The following is a 20,441-nucleotide window of genomic DNA, read 5'->3' as shown; positions in this document are numbered from 1 at the left end:
TCGAAGAGCACATTGATTGAAGTTTGAAAGCATCCACCCCGCATTGCCCTCTGTGTAGCGCAGTTTTAGTTCGTTTGTACACTTCCTCTAGCGCAGGGATCTGCATACCCGCTTTGTTTGCGAACGCAGGCTGCACGCATTTGCCGCCCGATCGCCTGCGGTGCAATTGAAAGTGTCGTCCGCGATCCACTACAAATTTTACCGCCAGCTTTCGTTTCTCGATGCCCTCTGCGCGCTTCGCATGGGCTTGTCACTGTTCTCAAAAGAGTGAGCTTTCCGAGTCGGATAATCTCCGATTTGCTATCTGGGTTGCCCTCCGGGGCAGCTCCGCAGTAAGTATCCGGGCCGTCGTTAACTCAGGGAGGTCGTTTCAAGGTCAGGACGTGTGGCCCTCCCCCAACGGTTCTTTGCGCCGGATACTCGTCCGCTTTGTGTGGACAAGCGTTCGTTGACGCTGTCCTGCGCGTGGTTTCCGGCCAAAGCTCAGCTTGCCAGGGTTTTCCGCATTTCTGGAAGTGGGCGCGGAGAGCGCGGCATTCGTTGAAAATACTTTCCCACTCTAGTGCTGGCTCTAGTGCTGGGCTAACTCCGTTGAGTACCCTTCAGAAGAAGCCCAAGCCATCCGTCAGGAGTTGCTTCGCCTCTCGCTTAAAGGCTTTGGCGGTGGGAACAGGCAGCTCTTTTCGGGTAACTCGGCGCAGAATGCCTGCCACCGAAACGAACGGCGCTGGTCGTCCGCTTGCCTCGTCGCCACTGTTCAGTGCGGTGACGTCAGCCAGGCGCGTCGCTGTCTAGGCCGAAGGGTCCTCAACCTGCGAGTGGTTTAGCGATCGCGGTGGCATTGTGTTGCCCAGGTTGCCTTACGGAAAACCGCGCCGCCTGCTGCTAATCGCTCCCGTATTGTGGGCGCCCAAGAGACTCGCTTCCGCTCGAGCCGGTCGACGTTGGTCGTGCGCCTTTCAGGCCTGCATGTGTTGACCGGGAGGTGGTCTTTCGGGATTTTTTCGTGTGACAAGTAATTTCTATAGTTTATTTGAACTCTCTCCTTGCTGACTTTGTGGAGTCTTCTGTTGCTGCCGACTATTACGACCGTCGGGTTGTTTACCGCCGGACGGCTACTCTTGTTTAAAAGCTTCGCGCGCTTCTTGATTCACCCAAATTAAAGTAGCTAGAAACGGCCAGAGTCAGTTTGACGAGTTTCTCATTCTTGGCAAGCTGTGCAGTATGTCTGTGTTCCCTCTTGCGACCAGCCAGAAAGTTTAGCAGCCTGAAAAAAAAAAAAAAAAAAAAAAAAAAAGACGAAGTTCGATTTATACGGGGACACTGCTGCGATTAGGCGTTGGGTACAAACGTTCCACCGATTGAGCCAGTGTCCGAAGTGCGTGGCCTGTCTAACCTTTTATGTCGAGCCATCTGCGTGTGAAGCCTCGTCGAAAGTGGACAGCAAGGCAGTGGCGAGGAGGGGTGGGTGAAGTAGTGGCCAGTTTGTCAACACAAATCTATCCCACAACCGGAATAACACTGCGAGCATAGACCACACCGCAATGATCGCCCCAAAATAGATGTAAACTGAGCACGCCGAGAAAACCCTCGTCTTCTCCGCTACCCGTACTTGGCTCCTGGAGGTAGGCTGGTGGCTTCCTCCAATGGTCATGTAGGAGTAACGTCTCCCATAACATGCCCACCGCCATCGCCCATATACAAGGCATTTACTGAGATTATCATCCCCCTGGATAATGGCCCAGTAAACGGGGTGTGTTCTGCCGCAACCTATGTAAGTGCTGTGCTGGATTGGTAAGGTCAAACCCGATAGCCAAGACGCGGGATCAGGTTATTCTGCAGTGTGTAGCCCCCCATGTTTGGAGTTTTTTTTTTTTACATAATTTTATTTCCAGATAAGAATACGCCCAACAGTGCCCTTTCCATTACGCCGCGTTCACTTCGACGATTTAGTCGACTGCGGTGACAAACTCGGGAGTTGGCGGCATTTCACCACCTAGCTGGCTCGATAACAGCTCTGAAATTAACGAACGCAGAAATTTTATACTGGCGTAGCATTAAACCACAGTGCTATCTAGTCACTGCGATAGCTACCGATGGCGGTTCCGGTGAACAGTGAAGCCACAGATGAAACAAGCTGAACGGCACAGCTTTAAAAAAAATCAACTGTTGAAACGACAACGATGGGGGAACGCGAAGCTTTCCAGTAGAGGAACCAACCCAGAAGCGAGCGGACCGTCACTGTTAGTGTCGGGATAGTTTACTGCACTGCGATTGTGCTCGCCGGTGCTTTACTGATGGGAGCGTTCAATCATTGTAGTCGTTAGGCGGAGGGGTGCATGATTTGGCCGTCCATGCACCCCTCCACTAATCCACACTGCTTCAACCGTGCCGGAATGGCGTCGTAACGCGAGGGACCCAGGTTCGAGTCCGACCACGGGAAGCGGTACAATTTTTCTTCACTTCACCTACGATCGTCATCCTCAGAGAAAGTTTGCTTTCCTACGGTGCGTTTCGGGTGGACGACAGACATCTGCGAGAGGCTGAAAGCGTCGCCATAATATTTCGATCTGCTGCTGGGACCACCGCGGGCCTTCTTCGCCGGAACCGTGCAAATTTTGTGCGCGACACCTCCTACCAGCCGTCGCGGGCGTTAGCCGTGGGCCGCTGGGCCTTAATCTTCTACCTTTTTTCCTCGCGATAAGCCGGAATTGAGGCTGCGGCATGTGCGTAGGACGTGCAGTCAAGCAAAACAGGCCACAGCAGGCTGTGCCGGGATCATGTAACACACTATAAGCGGCTGCTGGCAGACAAAGGCTTCCCTGGCGGCCTTCCGTTTACGAGGAACTGTCACCGCGCAGAGTCCCCCTCCGAGCCCGGCACAGTATACTATCGCGCGTCTACGTAGCCAGCGTTTCCAAAAGGCGTCGCGAAACCCACGGGGCGGCATAATCAGCAGGAGCGCCTTCGAGTAGCGGCAGACGCCCCCCCACGTTGCTTGCACGTTGGCTTGCACTACGTGCTTGGTCCGCTCCTTCCTTATCGCGGGACGTTGCTTTACATAGACTGCTGCAATTGGCGCCGCGTTGCGGCTGTGCTAGCTGATCCGGCTGACGCTGACAAGTTCCGCTACTGCAGCGCAACGCTCCCAACTTTCTATTCCAAGCAACTGAGTCCGCCGTTGGCGCTACATATTCGATTGCTTTCAAGCTCGTCGCTCTGGTGTTCTTGGCCGAATTTAATTCTACGGCACACTAGTTGTTTCATAACTGAAATGTAGTAGAGGAAAACCTGCCACTAATGTCTGGACAAACCGCACTTCGGCCAGGGTGGGACCTCCAGGAAATTTTCCCTTTCATACTTGGCTTTAAGACTCCTTTGGTGCCATAACGTAATTTTTTTTTATGCTACCAGCAACATGCACAAGAATTCTGCGCCTGTTTTTGCTCCCCTCGCCTGCTACTCAATATGCTGTCTCTCTGTTTGCCGTGATCGTAGACCTACTTGGATGCCCGGTACCTGAGGTTGTGCTTACCGTTTTGCACAGTTAAATACGAGCCTATAAATCGGGAGCGCATCGCATCGCAAGCAAATGACCGTTTCGCGGCGAATCGACCAATTGGGAAAGGCGCATCGCTAGTGAAGCACATGAAAAATCGCCGAGGAGAGAACCGAGTAGCAAGTGATACCCCTGTCACACGGCAAATCTAATGTCATTCAATCACATTAGCTGTAAATGACATTCGGCTCGGCCGTGCGGGCGGAGCGGGTCTACACGGCGGAACAAATGTCATTTGATTGTGATAGCAGTGACGATTAGCGAGCTCGCAAAACCGCAAAATTACATTTCAAGTGCATCTAGAATGTTTTCACGTAAACTATTTTTTTTAAACTTAACAAAAATATTTTTAAAATAAAAACACGAAAACCACCAATTTAGGTGACATCAGTAGACATCACAAGCTGAGACAAGTCTGCAAAAAATCCGGATTAGGGTAGCGCGCACATTGGGGACGAGATTTTCTTTTTTGTTAGTACTTGCTTGCCTTTCTTTATTTGAACAACAATACAAAGAAGAAAATATAAGTTTACTGACAGTTTTTAGAAACAGTATTCTTTGGTTTGTTACTGAACTTTCCTGTCTAGGGACGCGCTACTGCTGTCGAGACTACTCATTTGGCCACTAACTGAGGTACGGGACCTCAGTTAGCCGCTAAATGTCATTCGCCTCAAATGTAATTCGGTATTCTCGTGTAGCGCTAAACTAATGACATTTAGAGCGAATGACATTTGCTGTAAATGTCATTAGATCTGCCGTGTGACAGAGGTATTAGAATTCAAGATTTCCCTGTGTTCCCACGAGCGCACGCAACTGCAGCGCCAGATTTCCGTTTAGCATTGTTTATGAGGATCGTTACGTGCGCGTTGGCATTCACAAACTCAACTGCGCCGCTTAATGAAGGGTTGCGGAATTTTTTTTAATTGTCTTGCGAGAAGGAGTGTTCAAGTGTTGCTCTAGTTTTTGTCCGCGCCTGGCGACAACAGTTCGTGTTGCTGGAGTGCCCAGCGCGACAGCAACGCCAATTGCCAGTATCAGGCTGCGCTCTATTTACAGCAGGATTACGCAGTGCCTTGTCAGGGTAGTTGATGCATTTTGCACGTCCGCCGTAAGCTGCAGCCGTTGGACGCAGAAACAAGCGCCGGTCGTTCTTGCAGCGCACATGCTCACTGCACTCGGTACCCCTCATTCTGCGGGAAACGGGTTTGCGGTATGCTCCACCGGACACTGCAAGTAGGCAGGTTGCCGGTTTCGCAGTTCTTGCAAAGGAAATGCCACACTCAAATCAAATGCCCCCCCCCCCCCTTTTTTTTTTTTAGAGGCGCTTTTGAATGATACGTCTTCGCGAATATTTTGTTTCTGTGCGATTCTGTGCATAGCGGGGGTCTGCCACTTCATTCATAACCATGGTTTCAAGTTCGGCGTGTGTGCTCTGGCACGTAGCCATCCTGCTGGTCATGCTCAATCTCGCTGCCATCTCAGCGGCTCGAGACAGCATGCTTTTGGAGGCTTCCTGCACGTGCTGTCATCGATTGCTCTTCTCTCTTTGGCTGGTCGCGTGCCTAGTCTGTATGATTGCGCATGCGCCAAAAGGTGGCGGGGCTGACCAAATAATTGCGTGGCGTGTACGACGGCGTCGTCACTAAAGCGCTTGCAGGCGCATGTTGCGTGTCGCAGCTTTTCACGGTTCATCGAAGGATGCAGTCTGCGATAAGACGGGATGGCTGCGATGTGATGCCCCAACGCGGCGTCGTTGCGCGTCTGTAAACTGCCGCACCGCGAAAACTGGGGAATTCACTATTAAAAAGCCCCGCCCAAAGCGGTGGTACCGGATGACTCTGCAGTGAGTTCAACCGACTTGAAATTGTTCTTGCATGGGTCAGCAGTATTTCACTTCATACGTAAATGTAGTCTTATTCTCCGTGATACTTAGGGTTGTTCGTTGTCGGGTTTTATGTGTTTTTAAAATGGTTGGGGGGTAAAAATCAGGTGCTGTTTTTTGAACTGATAATTGGGGAGAAATCGGATTTTTTTAAGCATTTCGAAATTCGGTTTTTTCCGGTTAAATAAATGTACTCTGTAATGCATTCAATTTATTTTCGAAGATATATCGAGCTTCTTAACTCCAACGCGTTAAAGCTGGTGTTTGTTTCAAGCTAGTAATCTAGGTGACATCAGAGTTTTCCTAAATTTGGCATTTGCTTGGAAATGAATCGGTAATGGTGACTTAAAGAGCGTTGCTAACTTCCAAAAAATTGAAACATTTTATCGACGAAAAGCCGCTAATCGATTTTTCATTCATCCTTGTTTACATAAATTACATCATCTGCTTGCGCAACATGTCGGTCTTCATTCGAGACCTGTCTGATCGCTGAACGCATCTCAGCCGGGAGGAACTTCTCTCGACATCACAGCTTCCAACTGCTAGGCACAACGATGTCAGTGCAGCATTTTCCAGCCTGAGGTAGTGAGAGCGGTAGAGTCTTGCCAAAACTCAATGAGTTCGGAACTTCGGAAGCTGTGTTTGTGGGGCTTGCTTCCAGCAGGTACTGGTTGAGTACGGCGGACCGTCAGCGCACGATTGTGCCGATCGCTACTTTCAAAAGGTCCATTCAAGGAGACCCCGATTCTCCCGAAACATGTTCGAGGTGTAAGAATCGAAAACGAACAACCCTAGTGATACTCGCCCAGAACTCCGCAGTTTTGGTGGACAGTCGTGAATCGGGATTTATTGCTAGTTCTCTAACTGTAAAAAGGTCATTCGCAGCCTCCTCTTGCACTAAGGCTTGCAGTATGGTTCGACGCAGTATTACAGACTGCACACCGTCAACCGATTGAGATTAGATTGCATGTGGGGCTTCAACGCCGCCCAGTGAGGAGTCTGTCCTCACTGGTGACGTCGTGCGAAATGCAGGTCTCGTTATCACGCTCCCCCTGTGGTTCGTAACAAAAAAAGCGAGTCATTCACGGCCGTGGAAAGGAACTGAGTTTGGCAGTGCCTTGATTCGCAGGAGCGCGACGTGGACGCCGAGGCGTGCTGCCGGGAGCAGAGCGAGGTTCGGCGCCTGGTCAAGCGCTGGGTGGAGTTCCAGGACAGCCAGCGCATCCTGCTGACCACGCCGTCGGTGCTCGTCGGCTACCGCGTCCAGGTGTACCGGGCAGAGGGCACCACGCAGTGGTACACGGCCGTCATCGTCTCCTACAACGACAGCACCCGGGTGAGCCACGAGCCAGCTGCTGGAGCACCCTCTGCAGCGCTGCTTACACTACCTTTCTAACTGTTCTTTAGGAGAGGCCAGTGGCTTAGACTACGGTTTTGCAAAAATTGCCCACCAAGGAAAGTAGAAAGTGAAATATATGCGCGACGACAACAAAGCTCGCGCTTTGCGCCACCGAGAAATCGCAATGTGGTAGCTGCAACGGCACCCCGTGGAACGTGCCCCCAGTGCTACCCATTGTCAGTCACGCCGCTACACAAATCTGCTATGTGAAGCTTCATTCTTCTCCGAGGGACGGGAACCGAGACAAAAGGCGGTAGACCCTGACGAGCCCTTGGCATCCTTCTTTGGCAGTCGGAAAGAAAACGCGAAAGCAGCTCCCCGATCGTTCACAAAGGTGCTGCGGGTATCAAAATAAATAGCGTTTCAATTCGCGGAATGAAGGATCCCGCTCACGCTCAGTGCGCGCACAACTGGGGAAAGGGAGTATATGAAAGAAATGTTCAGAGAAAATGCGACCATAACACTTCCCTGTGACGTACACAGCGCTCGGTTGCATACGTAAAGAAAAATCCCGATGTTCTGCTAAAAAAAAAAAAGATATGAATGATCCGTTACCTTCTAATTTCCTACGCTTGAACTGCTGCTTTTATTCGCGGGTAGCTTTCCAAGGTACTGTATGGTTTAATTCTTGGGTGTCGTAATTCGTGGGCGTGTGTTTGCAAAGACGGCATAACTCATCTCTTTCGACTATCCGGTGTTAAGCGAACAAGGCTATCAGGGCCGCGTAAATTTCGTGGTGCACCGTTAGAGTTAGTTGGCCTGAATGGCACGCATATCAGCCTTTGAATAGCTACCAGAGGCAGTGTACCTCACACTGGATAATAATGTGGCAGTTTAAAAAGATTACAGCGAGCGCTACGCATCGAAACATTCAGCCAAAAAGACAATGAGAAATCTTTAATGAGGGCCGGCGCACTATTGGCGAGTTGGGCGCGAGCAGTCGAGAAGCGATTTCTGTGGCCTACACAATAAATTCTTGATCGCTGTTTTCGCAGTGAACCTTTATGGAACGACGTTTGGCCGTATTAACGCGCCGAAAATTCTTTATTTTAAAGTGCAATTATATTTGCGTTACGAGGTGCCTTTACAAGGGCTATGCCTGCTTCACCCTTGCCCTTCAGGTGCACTGTTCAACGCTCGCAACGACTCCCTTAGAAAATCGCCTACATGGGTAAAAAGTCGTACGAGCTTACATACTTTTTTCCGCATCGTGGATCCCGGGTTCGCGAATTATATGCATTTTTTAGACGATTTAGACGCGACGAAGTGTGTGCTTGCAGCCCCGCTAGTGCACCACCCAAGCAGCGTAGCGGAGCTTTGTGCGGGGCCCGCGCTGCTCACGGCGGCGAGTGGTCGTCGGGCCAACGACCTGCCGCCGCCCCACTTGGTCTGAGGGGAAGGGGGGGGTAGGGGGGGGGGACCTTGGCCTACGAGGCAGGCGCTGCAGCCGGTTTGCGGCCGATAAGTTCCTGCGCGTTGTCTGCCGTCTTTTCCCGCACTGTTGTTGGCACCAGGTGACTTCTGCAGAGTGCGCCCTCCGGTTGCGCGTGGGCGCGCTTTTGAACCACCGTCGGATGCCACCTCTAGAGTTACGGTCGCGTACTAGGCTCGGGAAGGAAGCATGTTCCCAGCCGGCACTTCTGCTCGAACACACGTCCCGGAATCTGTTCTTTTTTTTTTTTTTTTTTTTTAGCCGAGCCAAGTGAACTGAATGCAGATTTGTTTCCACAGTTTGGCGGAATGCCGTCACTACAGTTACCCATAGGGAGTCCGAAACGTTCAACTTTCGTTTGACTTCTCCAGGCCTTTTCACTCGCAGAAAAACTGTTTCCAGCAGCATGGCGCAGGCAGAGCCACGGACAACTTTTTATCGCACAATGTGCCTCAAATAAAATGACGCCGCGAAAAGCGTCACGAAAGACGGCGGCCATCGTCGCCTAAGGATTTCTCTCAGAAGTGCCTGCCTAAAATGATAACGGGCCCTAGGTGCGTCGAGACGCTGGAAACGAATGCCGCATTTCACCACTCGCCTCGGCATCAGGCTGCGCTGAGCGGCCACTGAGCTTTACACGCCGTTCTCTCCATCTGATCTCAAATTCACTAACTCCACGACATCGATTTGGTTTTGCTTAAGAGAAGTGCGCTGAATTGGCACTGTTTCGACAGAAATAATACACTATCGGGTAGGTTGAAAAATTAATACAGGCGAATTTGCGTTTTTGTCGATTCTCCGATGGCCTAGTGAGTGATCTTGCTTTTTTTTTTTTTATGGAAACCATACACTTTCGGGGCATTCGTTAGTGGCCGTCACTGCTCCCATTCATGTTTACCTAAGTGAAGAGAAAGTATTTCAATAGCTGGAGACTGTTGCGGCAATAAATATTTTACGTGATGCGTCTCGTGGTAGTGTGTGGGAGCTTTTTTTTTTTTTTTTTTTCAAAACCGATTTTGCGCCAGAAGTAACAGTTTAGTAATCCTGTATGACCTCTAGACAAAATTGGTCCATTTCAAACTCCGCGAAGGAAGGAATATTGGAGATGGGGAAAAGGCCGTTTAATTCGTTCACACATCATATCCAAGTTGACGTTGTAATATTGCCTTAAGACTTGGTATTGATATTACCTTATGCCTAAGACGAGCGGGTAAAATTGTGACAAAGCTAGGTCAAATCGCGAGCACAATTAGACCCCAAGTATTTTGTTTTATACTTGTCATAGCCACGGCCCATGGTATAGGAAAAGAAGACGTGCTCAATGAGCTAAATAAAATTCGACTGCCTGTATATTGCCGGCAACGAATCAGATGAGACGTGGAGAAACTTGTTCCAAAATTTTCTCCCCGTGGAGCCCTCGGTTGTGCGGCGAGTCGTTTTCCAGCTCCCCTCTTCTAGACTGGCATTGCGTGGGATTGTTCATTTTCACAGTGCGTTCTTTGGCGTCTCTGTACTGTAAAAAAAAGTTTTGCTCGAAAAAACAAATTTTCTGGCAGCGGTCCTGCCAGAAATTTTGTGTAAAGTTATGTGTTGTTTTTCATGTTTGTTATTTTACAAGTGTTTCTTACTACAGAGAATTTGTCAATTCCTTGTTTTCAGTTTTTAGTTTTCTGCTTTTTTAGAGAATTTTTCTGTTATTTAAGGTTCTGTTTTCCTCCACAGAAAATCTGTTAACCTTCCGTTTTTCACTGGCAGCTTTTTTACAGACTGTTTGTGTTGTGCATGCATCCTTTTTTTTTAACCAAAATTATAGTAATGTATAAGGCTAAATTGTTTTGCTTTGACATATTTTGACATCAATCTCCGTCAAAATAAGTTATAGCAAAGGTATTCAGCACCTTGACACAATTTCGGTTATGGTCCCTCATAAAATACATTTTCTGTTACTTTTTCACATGTTGGAAGTACTGCAGTCGAATTCGCGGCTTTATGCTTCATGGGTGAGAATAATCTTGCCTTGAAAATAAAACATCACCCTGTATCATAATATTTGAAATTGCCAACACAATTACCAATGTAAAGCACATAGCATAAAGTGACCACTCAGGTACACGAGAAAGCACAGTGAAAGTATCAATGGCATTATTTATTTTTCTGCCAAACTTAAGGCTGTTGCTACCACAAATTAACTCAGTTTCGAACAACGTATCAATATCAATCAAATATGAGAATCTATGGGTATGAAAACAAAATCACATTTTATGATATAGTGGCACAGTGAACAAAAGGAGACTTTCAGTGACAGAGGTGTTGTTAGACTATCCTTTTTTTTTTAACTTTCAGAAATGCACACAAACACGCCACTGAGGTAAAATAAACTATTTACAGAACGTAATCAGTGACGTTAAGCTACAAAATGTTCATATCTCGTACTACTCAGTACAATTCTAAATACTACTACGGTGAGAACGATAGGACTAGGAACACATTTTTTTCTACTTCCATAAAAAGAACATCAATAAAATAAAATCAGACATTTTTCCTGCTTTCTGAAGCAGAAAGATGCAACATAACGCAAACATCACGGTAATGAAAACTGAGGGAGGAAGTGTTGTGCGACTAGGAACATAACATCTTTTCCACCTTAATGAAATCACAAAAAAGCAGAAAAGCGGAGAGCATTTAAATGCCAATTCATATAATAGCAGAGTAACCAAGGATGCGGCACGTTTGGTGCAAGGCGGACTGGTAGATTTCGTGGTCTTCCAACACAGTGATCAGAGATGAGCCCTTTGGAAACAGGAAATGCTGCTTTTGCTTTGACTTCTCCACCTTTGCTCCTATCTCCGGGTTGATGGATGCAATAACCCTGCAACAAGAATAGCATACGTTCCGCATATAGAATACATGTGCACCAACAAAACATTGCTTGCAGGGTTTTATGTATGGTATCATGCTGCAATACAGCTGCCAGGTGTTTGATAACTGCATTCCGTTTTCTTGTGCTACTGAGGCGATCCAGACGTACCACCTGAACACAGGCAAGAAATATATACAGCAGACTATCAACATCGCAAGGAGGGGAATAAACACAGCTCACTGCAATAAAAAAAAAAGACACAGTTCAGTGTATTTCTTCACTGGCTGCTTCACAATACGCAGAGGGAGCAGCCAACATTGATTTTTTTTTTCCAGCCAGTCAATGTTAATTATTAATCACTTTTAATAATTATTCTACGTAACTCTATCAATGGGAACATCAGCCTTGGCTGGAGTAAGCGGCAGCGGTTCGGCCGGTTGAATAAAAATCATGACCGACTGCTCTCCCCGAGTGAATGGACCTTTTTCCAGTACCGGCCCTCCAGGCGGCCGCCACGGCGAATGTAAACTGGCAGTAAGGCACGCCGCCAAAAATGTTTGGCTTTTGGGAAACCCGCTCACGAAATATCCTGGTCCCGCAGTCCCTCCCGCACCCACCTGTCACCCGTGCCTTTCATGTCACGGTAGCAGGCACACGCTCGCGTGACTATTCTACAGTGGCCGAAGCACCCCTTTTTCCTCACTTTTTTTTTTTTTTTTTTTTTTCATTTTCTTTGCTCCCTTACTGGTAGCCAAGTGCTCACAGCGTGGTCAGCGTCAAACATTTTTGCCCCTTTCCTTTGAAAGCCTTTTTGTGTGCACGTACGAGCTCAGTGCAAACTTCCCGAAAAGAGAAAATAAAAACGTGCAGCCCGCGGAGGCATAGCTGCTCCCCAAGCAGCAAGCTGAGGGGGCGCCCTTTCGTTTACTTCGCCCGAGGCTACTGCCAAGAATAGCGGAACGGCAACCCGCGCATTACAAAAGGCAAGCCACGGCCACAAAAGAGGAAAGCTTGGGGAGAGTCGAACCCGTGATGACATCCGTAAGCAGAGACGTTACCCCTGCACTGAACTCCGCAGCGGAAAACGGCATCTGATCAGCCGAATTCCATTCCGTCTGGACGGAACTTTTAGCAACCCACGACCACCGAGAACGCGCGAGGCGGTGTTGATTCGCGGTCATCAGCGGGTAGAGAGGAAAAGAAGAGCATGTCCGCCACGTCCTGCGTATAACATTCTTCATTAAAACAAAAACAAAAAAAAAAAACATGTGAAGGCGAGCGTCACAATCGAGGCACGGCACCGCTCTTGTCGCGCGAGGCGACGTATCGTTGCGCTACGAGGCGAGCGCTTCATAGCAATCTATTTCCATCCAGCAAGCGAACAAACAGTGCAGGCACGAAATAAACAGGCATAAATAGGAACAAGGCGCAGCTTCCACGCGACATAGTTAAAATTTAGTACTCACCCTTGGAAGATGAAAAATTGAAGAAAAAAGCCCGCCGCTGTATCGTTGTGCTATGGTCCCTAGAAATATTTTGTGCTGGTACCTACTGGGCGGCCATTTGCAAAGGCCCGCATTTCAAAATTGCAGTAGCGCAACAAAATGCCGTCGGCCGGGCGCTGTTTGACGGTTCAGTACATTCTTGTAAAACTGAAAAAAAATGATTCATATTTTGGTCTATTTTATGCAAATTAATATTCGAATATTTTTACGATTTCACGCCTGTTATTCGTCAAGACGAGGAAATAACAGAAATTTTTTGTTTTTCCTGTTAACAGGTTTCTGTTATCTAACCATCACAGAAAATTTCTGTTCGGCAACAGACATTGTATGTAAAATCTCTGTAAATTTACAGAATTTTTTTAGTGTGCAGACACTGCGCGCTGGCAGTCGACAGCGTACGACTTTTTCCACCTGGCCTGGCCAGCCTGGCCGTGTTTATGCGGGCCATACACGTTTCGCAGGCCTTGTGCCTTGCAGAGCCGCCGTTTCACTGGCCCGTCGCTCTCTAGCTTCGCGGCGAGATTCCCATGCGTTATTTCCGCGTTCCGCGCGTCCTTGTCTGATGGGAAGGTGTCCGCCGCCCAGGGACTCCTGTCGATGCCATACAAAGTGTTCGCGCTGATTAATAGGTTCTGCGATTCGCTAGAGTCTAGACATTCGGGTGTTCCTTTTCTTCTCTTTCGGCAGGAGCTGACCGTTACCGACGACACGGTGCTCGAGGAGCACAATGAAGACCCGTGCCTCGTCCAGATGAGGCTCATCGGCGACGGGGGTAAGTTCGCTGCCTTGGCACATTTTACATGTTGATGTGCGGGTGTGTGCTTCCGCGCATCTGTACTTGAGGGTGTGTGTGCAGCACCCTAAAATTTTGCGCAGAACAACCTGCAACGCGCTTTCCTGTCGAAGCGCCTTTAAAAAGTGCTTGTCATGGGGCAAGATATTTACAGGGTGTAAATTGTAGCCTAAAAACGTTTATTGAAGTGGCTGGGAGTGAATTTCAGCCCAACGGCGCCTGTATTATTTGCTATGCCTTGTGCACCCAATGCCGCTTGGAACATTGAATAAATTCTCATTTTCCCTGTTTCTATCCCAGACCTCGTCTCGTGGCAAGCATCTTCTAAAGGTGCTTGAACTTAAGAAAGGGTGTTGTGGGGTGTTCATTGCAACACCCACACCACTCTTGATCGGTGCACGACAGCCCACATTCAATGTGCAGGTGCATTCACAGCACGCACAGCATAGCCACTACTCCTCGCTTATCAGCCAAACAGGTGGGGAGTGCGGGGAGGGCAGGGAGTTATGTTATCTGAAGCGAGTTTGATGTTATCTGAAATCACCCAACCTACGTTGGGTGGTTTCAGATAGCATCGGACAAGGTGTGGCTGGTCGACCTCTTCAGTTTGCCAGAATTTTCGTATATCATTTTTGGTGATTACATTGTCCAGTCAGCAATATTTTGGAACGCGACAAAGTGGACCCTAGCTGCTACATGCCCGTGTGCCTCGGCCAAATTTAGCGACGTCTATCTAGGAAAATATTTAAGAGGAGCCATTCGTTAATTTTATGCTCAATTTACGCCTAGTGTACATTTTTCTGACGAAGTTTTGTTGCTGTCAAGAAGAGTATAAATTTTTCGCATAAGCTATAAGCTGTGAAATTCGGCTCAGAGTGCACTTTTGTTCAAACTTTGAGCCTAAGTATTACAAAAAGTACTTAAATTACAACGTTCATATTTTACTCGCGTGTACTCCTTACACTTGTAAACAAGCACACTGAATATTGTGATCGTATAATTTGCGGTTAAATGCAACGGGCACGCAAATTTGAAAAAAAACTGAAAATCACATATTTCAAACGCTAGAATAAAAAACTCATCTTCGATTTTTCTCAAATTCTCCCCACATGTAGGCCTTTAGATGTCCTTGCGTTATCATCAAAAACATGTTGCATCATTTTGTTTTTGGAGCATGTACAGCGCGGGAGAGGAGCCCCATCCGCCCGGCTCTCCACGACGTACTGTAGTGACTGCGACTTCCCTTAGGGTTGTAGAAATTAGTCTATTTTGTATGAAAGGCAAATTATCCCTCTGCGGATACAATAAGTGAGAATGTCATAGGAAAAAATGGCATTTTGATGTCCACGTTGGCACCATAACAACCAATCTGCACCCAATTTAAACTCTGCTGATTAGGGGGAAAAACGACAAAACTCTTAGGTTCGGCCCCATATTTAAAAAAAAAAAGTGCTCTTTCACTTTTTGTGAAACTCTCCCAAGATGTTGACCTGCTAAATTTACTTTGGTTTGAAGTAGAAGTACCTTGCATCATATGGGTACGGGAGTGTGTGTACAGCGCCCCATTTTCAAAAGGCGGCACCGCTGGGACATACTCCGGAAATGCGTGCAGTTGTCAACCAAAGGAAATGATGGTTCTTCAGGTTCAGCTTCTAGAGCTTCCTCTGGATTTCCTAAAGCGCTGGCACTCTTCCTTTTGATATGCTATTTCCCTTACTGAGCTAATTCCTATCGCCAACACACTGGATCCGTGCACACCGCAATTGTAAAAGTTTGGATCCGCTCTATAAAATAGGACATTTCACTACACCAGAAGTTGCACACATTTTTGCTTTTTAGCTTGCCCGAAATACTGTGTGCTTGCCCCCCCATGTAGCGACCCCTCTATTGCTTACTCGCACGCACTCACACTCGTGAGGTTCCCAGAGTGATCGGGGAGTGCAAATAGGGCGGTGCAGCAATACTTCGCAAATGGTGAGATGGAGTTCTCAACGCAGTCAGACAAAACACCATCTTGGTTGTACGTGACGGCTAGAATTCCACATGTACAAGAAAAGCTATCTTTACTACAGCACTGGGCTAACCAAGTTTAATGTCTTACTCATTGCAACCTGGATGAGTCTAATGTATTCGACAGCAAGAAATGTGCTCCTGCACGTGCAGTGCCAACCAGCCCGTTTATGTTGCATATGCGGCAAATACCAGGAACCTAACTATAGATGCCAGTAAATTGAACTGTGCATTCATTTTCAGCACGCCATCAAATCAATGCTATTGGGGTAGGGTTGGGTAGAACACAATATTCCTCCAGGAGGTAGGGCTTGGGGGTGGGTGGGGAAAGGTGCTTGTCACGTGGAAGCCCGCATCTTGTCTGGATGGGCCCACTGAACCCCCCACCACCCTATCCCCCCTTGTATGGAGCGATGGGAGAGCGCGTTGCGCAGTTTCCAGCTCGGGTACAGTCAAACCTCGATATATCGAACACGGATATATCGAATTATTGCCTATATCGAACACTTTCTATATCGCGCGGAAAATCACATGCATTTTTTATTGTTTATTTCGAACTGGGACGGACATGAAATGGATATACCGAACTCCGCCACCCCAGACTGCCCAGACCGCTCGCGCTCTGTTGACAGGGGGCGAGCTATCCCGCAGTACCCTCGAGGATAACGGTGGCGCGATGGGCGTTCCCGACTGCTGCGCATCGGTCGCACCGAAGCAGAATTGGACGGTGCAAAAGAAGAATGCGGGCTTCAAGAAACCTGGGGCCAGCTGGAGCGCTTTGACGGTGCTGAGCCACGAAGCATACGAAGCATATATGCATTGATGACTTTGTTGGTGGTGACGACAGCACCGGAAGAATGGCGGAGTTGACGGATGTGGAGATCCTAGCGGAGGTTACTACTGAGCGCACAACCGAAGACGCTGCCAAGATTGTACCCGCAAGCGCTTGTAGTCCCCTCTCCCGACTTCGACCGAGGCCTCAGTGGTTTTGTCCCTGCCGCACCGCTACTGCAGCGCTATAGAAGGCACCGGCCTGTCGCTTGTGGAACGTTTGGACTACGTTGAGGAAGTCGTGTATAACACGCCAAGGTACCCTGCTGCAGTACTTTAAGCCAAAAGAATAAATACCTTGAATCGCAAAGTGAGTATTTACTGCACACATCGTTCATTTATTGATTCGTACCAGTTTATGACGCATTTTTTACGTGATTTTATATATCGAATTCTGGTTATATCGAACTATTTCGTGGGCACCGCGCTGTTCGATATATCGAGGTTTCACTGTACCAGGAAGCTGTGATCTCTTGGGCGAAAGCTGCCGCGACTGTGTGGTCTACCGGGATAGGATGGCCACCCACTGCTCCTATCTTTCTCTCCCCTCCCCCCTCCCCTTTTCTGAATAAACGTTCTTCACTTCACTTCACATCATTGTAGGAATCAATAAGCACCATGCTACATTTTACAACATAAGGAAGGTCTCGAGTTGGAGCTCATGCTTCCAGAAACATAGCAAATGTAGTCTAAGAAAGTCAAGTGCGCACACTTCCCATATGGGGAGCGAAATTAAGCTTTTAACTACCGTGGCATAAAAAAAAAATGATATTTCCCGGCATTTAATCATGACACATGGGGCGCAAAATTTAAATGATCAGCAGTAGTTACATGTGACCTACACGCAGAATGACCTGTGTGCACACTTTAAGGAATCTCTAAATACCTATGGCTACCAACTTTATCTAGACAGGTGCTACACAGCAGTATAAAATTTCAATAGGGCAACGATTGTTTATGGCTTGAAATGTTAACTTTGAAACTGCCATTTTTCTACTGTATTCTGCGTAATTTCATATCAGCTGTGATATTTACACTTTTGTACAAAGGAATGAGATATGATATATATTGAGGATGTAGCTATACCACTATTTACTGTCTGAGCACCCCGCGAGGAGCGTGGCTGACAGGGCTCCATTCTCGCGCTGTACACACAGCAGTATCGATATAACGCAAGGTGTTTCTACTCCTAACCAAAGTACATTTAGTGGTCAATATCTTGGGAGGGTTTTACAAAAACTGAAAGAGCGCTTTATTTAATATGGGGCTGAACCTAAGAGTTTTGTCGTTGTCCACCCCCCCCCCCTAATCCACAAACTTTAAATTCGGCGCAGGTTGGTTATGGTGGCAACGTGGACGTTAAAAATTCCATTATTCTGTTCCATTCACACTTCTTGTATCCGTAAAGGGTTCATTTGTCGTTTATACAAAAAATACTGAATTTCTAAACTCTGAGCGATGTCGCAATCACTACGGTACGTCGTGGAGAGCCGGGATGACAGGGCTCCTCTCATGCAACATGTTTTTTGATCGTAATGCAAGTACATGTCAAGGCCTACCCGCCGGAGAATTTTTCTTCAAACTTGCGAGCTTGTTGCATCTTAACCGTGAATTGTGCAATTATTATATTCAGTGCGGTTGTTTACCATCGTAAGGAGCCCACCCGAGGAAAATGTGAATGATGTAACGATGTACTTGTACATGTGCAGCTTTCCCGCTCGTGACAGTCCTTTCAACAGTGATTACTGTGTAATTATTTAGCTAAATGTAAAGTTTTTTTTTGCGCAGCTATATTGGGGGTGAAAGCTTGCTTTGTGCACAGTTTCAAGTCTCGCACATTGCGCGACTAGGTTCCTGAGCCATGGAAACTATCCCATAGAAATGCATGGGGAGTAAGTTTGACAGCAAATTACACACATTATACATATTCAGAATCCTAGAAAGTTCTTTTAGTCTTTTTATCTTCACGTTGACGTCTTGCTTTATGCCAAATATCACTTGCTAGGTTCCTGAGAGGTCGGAATTTTGAGTGAGAAAGCTGGGTATGGATATTAGGCTCACAAGTTCAAACGAAATTGCGCTCCGAGCCGAATTTGACATTTTATTGTTAAACATGTATATTCTGACAAAGTCAGAAAAATGTACGCTATGCGCAAATTCAGCGTAAAATTTACGAATATCCCATCATAAATATTTTTTTGTAGATAGGCGTCGCTAGATTTGGCCGAGGTGCACGGGCATGTAGCGGTGGGGGTCCACCTTGTCGTGTTTCAAAATTTTTTTTTTACCGTTAGACAATTTTTCCCGGAGAAAATATTGCAGAATCTGGACATTGTAATAAGGGAATGATATAGGCCGACCAGCCACCCTTTGTTCGATCTTATCTGAAATCACCCCATTATTTCCCACATGCGCCTGCTGTCCTAGCTTTCATAGCCAGCACGAGAAAGTAATTTGCCCGAGTTGGTGGGCTTATGCAGAATGCAAAAATATTTGGCGCTGATTTTAATACACAGACATATGACTTGCATGGAGACTTGCAAAAACATAGTGATGCACGCCACTGTTTTTGCACTGTGTTTCTGCAGCATAGAAGTCGCACAAATTTTCAAATTCTGCACAGAGTTTGAATATTGGTGGAGCTTCTATGATTAAGAAGAAGGTATCTAGTAAACACAAATTCCACACCCTGGCCTGCACAAAAGGGAAGGTGTTGAGTGCGTTGCCACGGTTGTCTCTACTCCTGCTTAAAGCCTGGCAATCAGGCTAGCAGTATGTCAATAAATAAATAAATAAAAATAAATACTCAAAGAGGGTGTTGGCACTATTAGAAAATGTAAGCACTTTCGACACCCTGTTTTTTTAGGGAATTAGTGTGTGAAAAAGCTTAGTGTGCACATGATTTCTCCGCGAAGTGTCGGTGCTTCTAATCGGAGACGTGGCTCATTTTTGCTGTAACAAAGGCTGGGATTCACTTTGAGAGTCGCGGTGCGACATTTTCGCTAGTGACCTTGGAATGACCGCTGACGCCGCGCTCTCTCGAGAGATTCCGTTTCCCTTCCCAGCACTCTCACTTTTCGATCGACACGAGCGGGGCTGGGACCGTACGCGCGAACTTTCCGCCTGCCCCAGAAGAAACAAAAAAATGCGAGAAAGAAACGCGTAGACGAGCTGTACCTGAAAGAGAGTCCTGGCATTCCCGCCCAACATGGGGGTATTGTGGTGCTTCGCTGGCGCGTCGAGGGCCCCCTTCTTCTCGGAGGGGGCACATTCCTGGAGAAGGAGGAGGCATTTCCTGCGGTGGAGGAGCCGGACGACGCTCCCCGCCGGCGGGGCTAAACAAAACTGATCCATCCTCCTCCTCCTCCCCGTTCCATACTGAGCAGGTTTTTCGTCTCCGTAATGGAGAGGCCCCTTCTTCCGGCTCACCTGCTTGCACTGGAAACGAGTTTTGGGCGCCTCCTGTCGATCACGCGTGGCCAGAAGGGGTTCTCCTGTTAGCCACCTCGTTCCGGCGGCATCGTCTGGCCAGACGTTTCTGACGATGTCTCGGCCACTGGCCCACGCAACGACTGCGTGGGCTGGCCCCAAACTCTTCCTGAGCACGGTGCGGACAAAATCCCGAGCCTCTCTTTCATTGAGCCGCGGGGCCTGCGCGGAGCGGATCGTGTGGCTTTTCCGACTTCCTTCAGCCAGGGCACGAGCGTCGCGGCGCACTCGAATCGGGGGCTGCTGTTACATGACTGCCCGTCCTCCCCCACAGCAGCTGCCACCGGAACTGCCGAATGAAGGCCTATTTTCCACGTTGGCGCGTCGGGAGCCCCGTTTCTCTGCCTTGCGGCGCGCCCCGATCTTACCACCGCCAAGGTACGGCGTCGCAAGTCTTCAAGCGCACACACCGCATAAGTAATGGGGCGGCAAAGGCTTTAATAATAGCAGCCCACTGCGCGTCGTTGGAACGAACGCTTAAAAGCGGGGGGGCATCCAGGATGAAGTTCAAATTTGAAACCCGATGTTCAAATTTCAGGTAATGAGCGAGCTCTTTACAGAACAAGGTGCCCTTCGGAGGGGCACGATTTTCATGTAGGGTTCTCGCTGCATTTTCATCTACCGAACCTTTCGGGCCGTAGTCGTCTTTCCAGCCTCTCTTATGCCAGTCCTGATTGAACA

The 20,441-nt window shown here is 47.9% G+C and overlaps 1 protein-coding gene across 9 annotated transcripts in view; it reads left to right on the top strand.

The window, feature by feature from the left end:
- Positions 1-20,441, top strand: part of LOC144156100 (uncharacterized) — a 248,100-nt gene that overhangs the window by 173,591 nt on the left and 54,068 nt on the right. For all 9 annotated transcript variants that reach the window (XM_077687902.1, XM_077687901.1, XM_077687900.1 and 6 more), the window contains 2 exons: positions 6,571-6,777; positions 13,325-13,409. In XM_077687902.1, coding sequence (XP_077544028.1) covers positions 6,571-6,777; positions 13,325-13,409 — 292 coding nt within the window. The remainder of the gene's footprint in view (positions 1-6,570; positions 6,778-13,324; positions 13,410-20,441) is intronic.

This window comes from Haemaphysalis longicornis, unplaced genomic scaffold, assembly GCF_048455015.1.
Source record: "Haemaphysalis longicornis isolate Haplotype H1 unplaced genomic scaffold, Haemaphysalis longicornis Haplotype H1 scaffold_1, whole genome shotgun sequence".
Classification (NCBI taxonomy): Eukaryota; Metazoa; Arthropoda; class Arachnida; order Ixodida; family Ixodidae; genus Haemaphysalis; species Haemaphysalis longicornis.
This window is presented reverse-complemented; position numbering and strand designations above follow the sequence as displayed.